Below are 11,485 nucleotides of genomic sequence, written 5' to 3' on the forward strand. Positions count from 1 at the left end.
AATGCAATGAAAGAATAAAGGTTTATTTAAATTGTTAAAAATAGTTTAAAGACTTATTTAAGCATTATGTCACATATTAATAACATAAACATAAAAGTAAGATCAAACCAATGTATTCACTCCATTCCAGTTGGGTATACTTTGCTCCTTTTCTAACATGCATTAAATATTTTCTTTTAATTCATATCAAGCTCAAATTCATTATTGTTGCAAGCTAAAACAAGGAGTAAAAGTGCAATGCCTTCATTAAATTCGGTAGGCTTTTTAGGTATGTCCAAAAATCTCATCACATTTTGATCAATCACTAATAGGAAAGAGAAATGTTACAGCTCAAAGAAAAATGCTCTCGAAAACAAGTGTACACATTGTGAAAATGAACCCCGATAGACTGATGGTGTTTGCAAATATTATCGTTTTTTAACACACGCTCTCCCTTATGAAGCACGAACACGCCAAATCTTGAGAAATCGACGTCGTTTTCCAACATACGCTGTCCCCTTTGAACGCCAATATGCCACAGGGCTCCCTCATACGCGACGGTTCCAATTTCGTTACCTGGGCTTTGCAAGGGAAAGCCCAGACAAAATTTTGGGCAAATGGCGGGAGCCCACTTCCCTTTTCCCTTACTTTTCCCTCTTCGATAACTTCACTTCTCCCTCAATCCCCCTCTCTTTTCTCACTGCCGTTGCCGTTGCCAGCGGCGCTAGGTTCTCCCTCATCTTTAATTTCCTATAGTTTTTGCTCCTAAAACCCCAAAACTCCTCCCTTTCCTAAAAATCTGATCATCAATTTAAAAGCATTAGAATTATGAAAATCTGATTCCTCAAGCTGGCATGGCTTCGGTTAGGAGTTTTACGTGATCATACTACATTGACTATCCCATTCTGACCCTTGCTTTAATTTCTCTCTCAGTCTCAGTGCGTTCCGGTGAACCGACAAAGCCAATGGGGAAAGAAAAAGAGAAAGAAAATCCTTCACAGAAAGCCCTAAATCTCCTTCGAACTCGACTCTCTAACCCTAATTTCGTCTTCAAACCCCTCTCCGATTCTCCTGACAGCAACTACAGGTCCCTTGTCTTTCTTCCTCTCATTTTCTCAGCTTCCATTTTCGGAAATGCTCGCTTAAATAAATAGTAGTATTACCCCCCCTTTTTAATTTCTCTCTTTTTCTTTTGTTTCAATTTTTATTTTGCAGCAAGTTAAAGTTTATAATATCGAGTTCAGTCACTGAAGCATGCAACAATTCGATTCTGCTTCTTGGTCCTCGTGGTTCGGGGAAAGCCGCGGTAAGCCATCATCTTTGATTAAGCTTTTCTTCTGCTTCTTCCCTGCATTGTTTTACAGAACATGTTTTTCTAAAAAAATTTATTTGTAAACTTTTTAGACTTCTTCCTGTGTTGTTAGGTTTTGGAACTTGTTCTCAGCGATCTTTTACAACAATATCCTGAAGCAATATCTGTGGTATGGCTGTGCTCCTTAATTTCTTAGTTTACTTTCTTTTTTTTTTTGGTTTTAGGAAGGAATGTTCTTGAGGCTGTCATAGTAATGAAAAGGATAAAATTTTAAATTGATCTAGTCTGTTAGAAAATGAGGAAATACATTCTGAAGAGTTTGACTTGACATATTTATGTTTTGGATATTGCTTGGAATTTGGACTTAATTGAATGTGTTTGTTTGTGAAACTAATCCTCCAGTTCAAATTTTGAGGAAGCGAGGAAGGAGAGAGAATTTTTGTGGGTAGAATAAGTGTCTTTGGTACAGGTCAAATAAATGCAAGTTGTTCATGTACCTGGTGCTTTGACTATATACATCATATAAGGATTTTCATTTCCATGAAAGGGTTATGTGTGTCAATTGTGATAGCGTGTGTGCTTGTGTGTTTATGTATAGTATACTGCCAACCCGGTGAGTTATTATCTACTCTTGTTGTAGCGTGCTTTAAAGTGTTATAAAGACACAATGCTTTGATATTCATTGAAATTGTGCTCTCATCTTATCTTATCGTCGGCTTCATGGTGCAGATAAGATTGAATGGCCTTTTGCATAGTGATGACAATTGTGCACTAAAGGTGAATATCTCATAATTTTCCTCCTCCCACATTATTCTCTGTCATATTGGATTACTTGATCTTGAATTCATAACTACCAAATTTTGCTTGTTATGCAAGTTTAACTTGTGCTATTTGGTATGATTTTATGTCTTGCTACACTTGATTTCGTGCACAACATATACTGTCATATATAGTATAATTGCTGGTCGAATAAACTGCATACCCTGTTAAAGACAGATAGAGAGTAAATTGCACCAGTAGTTCCCAAAGTTTGGGTCACATATCATATTAGTCCCTCCAAAAGTCACATATATTACTTCCACCCTTATAATTAAAAGGTCCTGTCATTAGTGTTTCTATCAACTCAGTTATTCCAATGTGTATAAAAATTCTTAGTTGGGGAAAAAATTCCCAATTTTGCTTTGGACTTGAATGGTATTTTTGAAATTGTTTTGGACAAATTTCAGGTTTGTGGGTTGATTTTGGGGTTATTTGTGGCATTTTAAACTGGTTTTTTGGATTATTTTTAACAATTAATTTCTTTTTATAAGAATTTTGGCAGAGAGAAGGAATTTGTAAGAGAATGAGCAGAGTGGGGAGAAGAATGGAGAGATGTGGTCATTGGATTCCAGTGTTTTTAGATGGTGGATAGGGCTGGATTAGCCTCCCCCTCACAGCAGATTGAGGGGAGTGGGGTGGGGCCAGCCCGATCTCTCCCCGTACCATGTCTAGCAATGCTAGGAGGTGCCTTGCTCCAGTTACCTGGCATTGGAACTGGGAGGTCCAATTTGGCCCTTCCCAGTGGTTGGTTGGCCTCTGGTTGGTGGGAACAAAGGGAGAGGAAAGAGAAGAAAGAGGAAAAAAACTTATAAATTTTATTAAAATATAAATATAAATTATAATATTAAAAGATTATCATCCATTTGCTATTAATATTAGTTATTGTAAGATATTATTTATAGTAACATTTTTCATAAAATCAATTTAAATTATAAAATTAAAATCTTACTTTTTTTTCCCCTAAAATAGAGGCCTATCGTGCCTCACTAATGATCCTGGTTGCCACTAGGCGATGCAGAGGTTGGCAAATAAATATTTTTCAACAAAGCAATTTTTGTACACACCAACTGACACATGGCAGACACATGTTGCTAGCTGGCACTCAACAGTTGAGTTGACAGAAGAACATTTTAGTTATAATGTTAGAAGGATAGGGACGAATATTTGACTTTTTGAATTGCGAGGACCTATATGATATGTGACTCAACCTTTGGGGACTCTGGCTGTAATTTACTCATAGATACATGTTTGACAGTTGTTTGCACAAATTTATCGGAGTCGAGATATTCTTACAACAATTCTCCTATATGAATGGCGGAATTACTGAAACAGCAGATGGATCCTTCGTTGTTACTTTTGGAGGCAACGACGAGAAGTCAGTTCAAATCATTAGCAAGTTTGTGCATAAGCAATAATACAACTCTCTGTATCTAAAGGTACATCTGATGGAAATTATAATGGCCTAGACTTTAACTAATCATAAAACATCAAAGAAATATAATAGGAAATGTTCACATAGTGACTGATTGATGAGTGACTCAAATAAGTTCTGAGAATAGACGAACTACTCATAATTGGAAAATTACTGGGTCTGGTCTTATGCTGGCTAGGAAGATAAAATTACTAGCTAAGCGATGTTTCTTTTCTATACATCTTTACACATAATCTTCCAAGTTCTCATTAACATTATTAAATGTATTTTTTGTTCAAAAACAATATTCTTCTTTGTCTCTTACCGATCAAATAGTTTGTCTTAAAATTATCATGGTCATGCCCTTTTTTATATTTGTCATGGTTATCTGTCTTTCAGGAAATTGCTCGACAGTTATGCAAGGAGCATCAACTTTTGTTCTCAAAAGTGGTACTGTGGATATCGATTTGAGGTCACTATGATGCATTTCTAATAAAATTGATATACTGATTATGAGATGATTTCTGTAGGCATCATTTGATGATAACTCCCAGTTCTTAATAGCAATGTTAAGGTGAGTTTACCAGGTTTGTCTGATTTTTTTTCTTTTAAAGAATATATTTTAAAAATCTTTAAAACTGATAGCATTCATCATTGTCAGGGAATGTGGATTGGCACATAAAACAATTATTTTTATGCTTGATGAGTTTGATCTGTTTACTCAGGTAAGGATCTTCCATTTTGTTTATTTCATAATATGCCATGTAAAAGCTCTCTTTTTGTTAAGCGTGTGGGCCATACAGAACATACTAGCGATTGCTTGTAGGAAAAAGTTAGGTTTGAAATCTTTGAACCAAGAGATTAAACAGTTTTTTTTACCTTTTTCCAATTGATTTTTGCAGGGAAAACAAAGATTACTTTATAGCTTGCTAGATGCAATGCAGTCCGTGACATCACAAGCTGTTGTCATTGGTGTGAGCTGTCGACTGGTATGTTTAAAATGTTTTTATTTATTTTTTCTTGTTTACAGCATTTATGATAATAAAAAGAATAAATTACACTCAAGTACTTAAGTTTTGACTCTAAATACACTCAAGGATACTGTGAAAAATTTACATCCCACTCCATGGAAGCAAACGGCGTTAACAGTAATTGTAGACTGACTAAAACACCCTTATCCATATTATCTTAAAACAGGAAAAAAAGGTAATTAATGATGAAAATTATTTTTTTAGAAATATGAAAAATCATATTTAAATGCAAATAAAATATCTAAATAAAATTATAAGCTAATAATGCTTTTCAAAAATTATTACCAACCAAATAATAACCGGAAAACCACTATCAAGTTTCAACAATTCATTATTTATTTCTTGTAAAGGAAACACAAGCCATCCTTTTTTTTCAAAAGAAAAAGAAAAACAGGATGGTTTGATTGGCTGACTAATTGCTTAACTCTCATTTCATTTCTTTCTAATCTGCTGAACTATGAGTGGAGATGTACCTAGAGCTTTTTCCTTGTTTCCTTATGAAAAAGCTCAAATCAGTATCAAACCTACAAATGAATAAATGCAAATGAAATTATTATCATTGGACTCTCATAACATTGGGGTGGGATGTGTATATCTCAAACTAATATCCTTGAGTGTATTAGTGTCAAAATTCAAGGATTTGAGTGCAATTTACTCTGATAAAAAAATATGCATATCATTGTGTTATGTGCCACAGCTTGAAATTTTATCTGATGATATTAGTATTTTATCTTCGAGCAATCTTTCTTTTTGATGAATAAATTCTTGAAATATTTCAGACTTACCTCTGTCTTATTAATTGTTTTTAGGTTGTAGTTATCAATCATTTTGGTTAATGCTGTCTAGTATGAGGATAGCATTCTATAGATTTACTAAGCATTACTTATACAATCAGAGTTGAATTTCAATAAAACACTAGGAGTCAGAGTTCCCATGAAGAACTCATTTTGTTGCCATTGTTTCTATCTTCTTGACTTTTCTTTGGTTTCCAGCTAACTACCTCCAATAACTTCAGTCAAGAGAGGCCGAGGCAATGGTTGTGAGTGAGGACAAGTGGCTACTGGCTTGACAAATAAAACATGATTGTCTTCAACACATAATTAGTCTTAAAAGCAATCAAATTTTGTTCCTTAAATCATTATCCTTAAAGTTGACACTGAAATAACTAGTATAAAGTTTGAAAATAAATGGAAAAGACTGCCAGGTGGCTCTGTGACTCAAAAGTATGGAACTGATATTCAAGAAGCTGATTTGCCACCAAATATTTGGAAAATTGTTCTTTCATATAGCTACAAATTCAAATATTGGGTAAGTTTGGGAAACTGTCATGAATGTGAGCATTCAAGGATGGTTCCCGAAGAATATAGGAGGTTTTAGAATCAGTGAAGCTTGGGAGTTGGGAGTGCACTAGACAGAAAGCTACTCAGCCTCAGTGCTGCTAGATGGTATGCTTCAAAAACTATATGCCAAAGAATTTTTTTTTGTTTTATTGTTGGCTGCTAATGGAAACTTCAAACAAAGGATTTATTGTTGGAGAGGTAGACTTCAGACATCTCAAATTTTTTCTCTTACAATCACCAAGAAAATTTGAATTATCTGTTTTTGACTTCCCTCTTTATTGCTAAAATTTGGAAAGCCATGCTAAGGGACTGCAATATTGATCAAAAAGCACTTCCTTGAAGCCAAAAACCAAGTGGTCTTATAACAAATTAAATCACATTATCAGGAAGAGCACTTTATTACTTCTGTTTATCCCATCTGGATAGAACGCAATTGTAGAATCTTTGAAGTAAAGTTCTCGAGAAGAACGAAGCCTTCTGAGAAGAATTTGAGAAGATAATAAAATTGAATTCATAGCTATGTCCACCAGTTTGATGTTGAGAAAATTGTAAATTGTTTACCTTTCTCTTTTTGTTTGTTGCTCATGTGTTTACTTAGTTTGTTCCTATCATGATGTTTTCTCTTTTGCAATTCTTATTTTGCAGAGTTTTATATAAAATTTTTTTTGACTTACCCAAAAAAAAAAAATAGAAAACTGATGCCTAGCTTCTTTGTGTGGATTGAGTACATAAACATGCAATTTGCATAACTATGATTTATTTACTTTTTTAGAGCCCTTAAAATTTAATACATGTCATGTAGGATGTTGACCAGCTTCTTGAAAAAAGAGTGAGATCTCGTTTTTCACACAGAAAGCTGCTGTTTCTTCCTCCATCTAAAGAAGACACAGAAAGGTGGTTTTTCTATTGCCTAAAGATGGAGATCATGTGACTTATGTTTAAGAAAGGACAACCTTATCTGTTGCCCATTTGGCTTTGCAGATTCTTGGAGCACATTTTATCATTGCCTGAGGATTCAAGCCTTCCCCACAGCTACACTGCTGAATTTAATGGAAGGCTTAAAGTATCCTTTCCCTGAAACCTTTGCTTAATGGGATGATTGATAACAGTAGATTATAGCCATTTAAAGGGGGGAAAAGCTTCATGATTGAATGTACTTTTAAGGGTTGCCTGGAACTGCGTTTAAGAAGTCTCAAGTGGCTGTTAGGGTATAATTTTGATGACCTTCTAAGTTGCCTTAATTTAAGTTTAAACTGAATGGTAAGGATAATGCAAGCTCATGGTTCATTCTTATGGGCTTCATAAAATATATCCAGAACTATTGGGATGAATATATAAATGAAATGGTTTTATGGTATACGACTTATGGAGACTGAGCATATGAAGATACGTGTATATTTGATTGTCAAATAGAATAATATATAATAAACAGACCATCCTTCCATTCTTTGTATTTTTCCACATAAACTCAACTGCTCTTCAAAGTATAGCACTTCATTGTGTTCTTGTTTCTAGCTTTGAGTTGCAATTCAAAGTATAATATTAATGCTAGCATTGTCAATTATCAACATAATCAAGTTTTATAGGAGTTATTATTGCTGTTGATTTACCTCAGATGGTGGAATGTACTGCACGAGTTTCCAGGGAACATGCAATTCCTTTGTTACAATAATTTTGGTAACGATTATGGGCTGAATGCTAGCCTAGAACTATGGAGATTGACTAAGAGCCAAAAGGGTTTTAATATCAGCAAGCTGGAGATACAAAAGTGATTGCAATCTTGGTAACTAATATGCCAACTTTTTTCCAGCTTTTCTTTCCCTCAAAATTATTGCATTGCTTATAAAGCTTGAGTTGTATAGATCCAATTCTTCATATTGCTATCTTATGAGTTTTAGGAGCAGATGAGCTCTCTCTTCTTCTTTCTTATTTTCCTTTTCTCCCTTTCCTATGTTGTAACTCTCTCATTTCAGTCTTTCCATAAACTAAACAAGATTGCATTCACACTAGTCATCAACAACTGTGACACACTATTGTCTGACTAATTTTATTGGCTTTGTTTTATATTTTATATGTACAAAAACAGGTCTCCAAAAAGTAAGGGGTAAGGCTGCATAGATATGACCTTGCTATGCAGAGCCTCGTGCATTTAGGCTGCCCTCTGGCATATATGTAAATATTCTGCTTCTCAACCCAAACTTAATCATAAATTTTATTGAAAGAAATTGTGATTAATATAGATACGGCCTTGGCAACTAAGTTTTGACCCATCCAAGAAGCCTCTTTATGTGTGTGTGTGTGTCTTGTGCCGGGTGGTGTGCGCAGGGGTTATTGCTTTCTGCATTTGCAAAAGCCAAAGATAATGAAAAGCATACATTAAATGATCATGCATTCTTAAAATTTATTGAGATTATGTTTTTTCTTACTTGTATGTTTCCAAGGATCTTTTCTTCCAGAGTGGGTATGAATTCCTTGACATCTTACAGAATGTTTTAGCAGATGAGAGATTCAAAGAACTAATTAATACCTATTTGAGTTTCAATTCCACAATTGGTCAATTGGTGAGGTTTCTGTAAGTTTCTCTTCTTGCGTCTGGGACTATAGAATGTTATATAAATGTCAGCTATTACAATTACAACATATAATGATCCAAAAAAAATTACAATGTTTTATAATCAAATTCTATGATCATCAAATTGATTCTAGATTTCAAGCTGTTTCTTATATGGATCTGGATGTTGGATTCCTTTCACTTGAGAATTTCAAAACTGCACTTTCCAGCACTCAGCGGCAGCCAAAGTCAGAATGTATAAAAGGTATGAGGACTTAAATAGTCTTTCCTCTATATTGGTGTGGTGTTTTGTTTTGTTTACATGTTTTGAATATTTAATACCTCTTCACATATATGACGTGAGCTTAATTATTATGATGTGAGCTTAATTCCTCCCCAAGAGTAGTATGCTTTGTTGTAATACCTCTTCACGTATATGATGTGAGCTTAATTATTAAGACCCGTATGATATAAGGTTCCAAGTCAATCACTACTAGCAACTTGAGTTTAAGCTTTTGAGAGTGGTGTGGTTTAAGTTTGAAAAGTTATTAGGCCAATTGTGCTTGGGCTCGAGTTGTTACAATTGGTATCAAAGCGTGTGCCAACACGGTGTGGGTTTTCACATTTTGCTACTGAGATTTGGTTCTGTGGACCTGGCCTTGATTGTGATTATGTTGTATGGTCTTAATGAGGACATCAAAGAGTTGAATGGGTGAGATTGTAATACCTCATCCCACATCTAAAGTGAGTGTGATTATTAAAAACAATATAAGGGTTCAAGTCAAGCACTGTTAGCAACTTGAGTTTAAGCTTTTTGAAGGTTGCATGGTTTAAACTTGAAAAGTTAAAAGGCCAATGGTGCTTTGGCGAGGTTGTTACTGGTGTAAGGTCAAAATTGTCTCCTTTCTGTTTCTTAAAGTTATGCCAATCTGGAGTAAAGTATAGTCTTTGTCTACTGAAACTCAAACATGTGGCGTTTTGCACTCTGGCTATCTTCTCATTAGATTTTTAACTTGTGTTTGGGTGCATGAACATGAGATTCTAGTTTGAATTCTGCCTCTTTCACTTCTTGTTGACTCATGTTTGAGAAAGTTTGAAGCGAACTGCCATGGGGCACAAAAGCTTCACCTTGAACTTCTAGCCTTTTTTTTTTTAGCTAAAATTTCTAACTTCTAGCTTGGTGTTTCCCTGGTTGATATTTATATTTAGATGTTCAAAGAACACACTATCTTATAAAATAAATAGTCTTTGGAAGTCCTAATGGTTCAACTCCCTCTGGGTACTTTGTTTCAGACTGATGGTTTTCAGCAGAGTGTTGTTGGAAACTGTTATGATTTCATTAAATTTTTTTATTGTACTAATTCACCTTTAAAGTTTTAGCTACCTGGTTGATTGTCTGACAGCATTGTAGAGTATTGATGGTTGTTGGCAGACTGTTGTTGCAAAATTCTATGATATTTGTAAATCTGTGGTTGTAGTCATCTTTAAATTTTAGTTGATGATTTGAATTTCTGACATTTGACACAAGATCTTAAGAAGTTTAAAAACGATGCCACTTCTTCATGCATGTTCAGTGGCAAAATCATGATAAGATGATAAATTATTCAACTTTGATTTATTTAATTTTGTTGGAAGCATGACGATCTTGAGTGCACATTCAACTTTTTTAAGCAGATTGCTCCATATTGGAACTCTATCTGTTAGTATGCATGAAAAGGTTGGAAGTGAAGGAGCAGAACTCGTATAACTTCAATTCAGTTATGACAGGTTCATTTCACTTGTTTCGGTGTTATTTTTCAATTACTATCATTAAGATGTTATTTACTTACACATATTTCATGTGTCAGAATACAAGAGCATGCATGAGTTCCAGACATCTGACAATTACGCAGGAAATGTTTGTCTAAGGGTGTGTATGGTTCTATATGGAAGGCAAAATGTATTACTGCAATTTGGTATTCCGTCCACTTAGTCTCATGCCATGTGTTTGATGAGGTTTCACTCTGATTTTTGCAGGCATTTGAACACCTTCTACAACGTGAATTAATTAGTTTTACAGACAATAGAGGACATAATCAATCTGTTGAATTTCGCCCTGTAAAGCTTCTAATTTCACCGGCTGAACTGCATCAGGGGCTGAAGTCATATCGTTCATGTCCTGTAAGTTACTCTCATAACATTTATTACATAAAGTGTATCATGTTTTCCGTCAACCATGGTTGGACCTGCTAGAACTCACTTGGAGCATCGTGACTTATGCATTTGGCTTCTGTTTTTGCAACATTTTACTTTCTGCAATGCCTTGAAAATTCATTGACTGTTTCAAAGTTTGTGATCAGGGTGCTCTGATTGTTTTGTAGGCCATCCTCCTTAAATTAATTGCGCGGTAAAACTTGAAAGTAACATGGTTGAGGGGAAATATTGGCTGCCTATTAACTGCCCCAGGTGTACGGTCAAAAGAAATATGGAATCTCCCCTCTGCCGCATTTTGATGGGTCAATTCCACCATTTCTTCTTAGATATAAAAGAAATACTTTTCTACTGGCCAAGATGAACTTCATGTGTGAAGGATGTCACACTTTTGAAATCTTTCCTTTCTCTTCTATTGCAATCCAATGTTAATTATTACGACTGCATCTAGATTAATAACATCAAATTGTTTGTCCTCCACCTTTTGTGTCCTTTATATTCATGAGCATTGAGTATTTTCTTACTGAAGCACTTGGTGAGGATTGTGTTTTTACATTTTTTGTAATGCATCTAATTAAATTATATTACAGTATTTGTTTTGTAATAAATCAATGCAACATGAGATAATGTAATTGCACTAAACAAAGAAGTAATGTTATCAAATTTAATTTGATATTTTTGTCTTCATTTTAAAAAAATGATTAAAATTTTCTTTCAACATATCTTTCGTGTTTTGACATTTTCTAGTATTGTAAATAGATAAAAAAAGTTTTGTATGATGAATTAATATAATAATTTTTTGATGGATTTAAATATATTGATAATAAATATAATCAAGTATAACAATTACAA

At 34.3% G+C, this 11,485-nt stretch overlaps 1 protein-coding gene across 2 annotated transcripts; it reads left to right on the top strand.

The window, feature by feature from the left end:
* The first annotated feature begins 634 nt into the window (after positions 1-634).
* ORC4 (origin recognition complex subunit 4) lies at positions 635-11,113 on the top strand. 2 transcript variants are annotated; one of them, XM_021441699.2, is made up of 16 exons: positions 641-1,066; positions 1,195-1,285; positions 1,404-1,460; positions 2,021-2,068; positions 3,921-3,971; positions 4,052-4,095; positions 4,183-4,246; positions 4,424-4,510; positions 6,695-6,786; positions 6,874-6,955; positions 8,379-8,464; positions 8,599-8,708; positions 10,118-10,210; positions 10,291-10,352; positions 10,460-10,603; positions 10,804-11,113. In XM_021441699.2, exons 1-16 carry the CDS (start codon positions 945-947, stop codon positions 10,831-10,833), a joined length of 1,263 nt encoding a protein of 420 aa, XP_021297374.1. In that variant the 5' UTR covers positions 641-944; the 3' UTR covers positions 10,834-11,113. The 2 variants fall into 2 exon arrangements, with proteins under 2 accessions (XP_089641454.1, XP_021297374.1); XM_089785328.1 differs by lacking the exon at positions 10,804-11,113 and having other exon boundaries at positions 635-1,066; positions 10,118-10,200; positions 10,460-10,599.
* Positions 11,114-11,485: the final 372 nt, after the last annotated feature.

This window comes from Theobroma umbraticum, unplaced genomic scaffold (assembly GCF_002168275.2).
Source record: "Theobroma umbraticum cultivar Fairchild unplaced genomic scaffold, ASM216827v3 scaffold_89.0, whole genome shotgun sequence".
In the NCBI taxonomy this organism is placed as follows: Eukaryota; Viridiplantae; Streptophyta; class Magnoliopsida; order Malvales; family Malvaceae; genus Theobroma; species Theobroma umbraticum.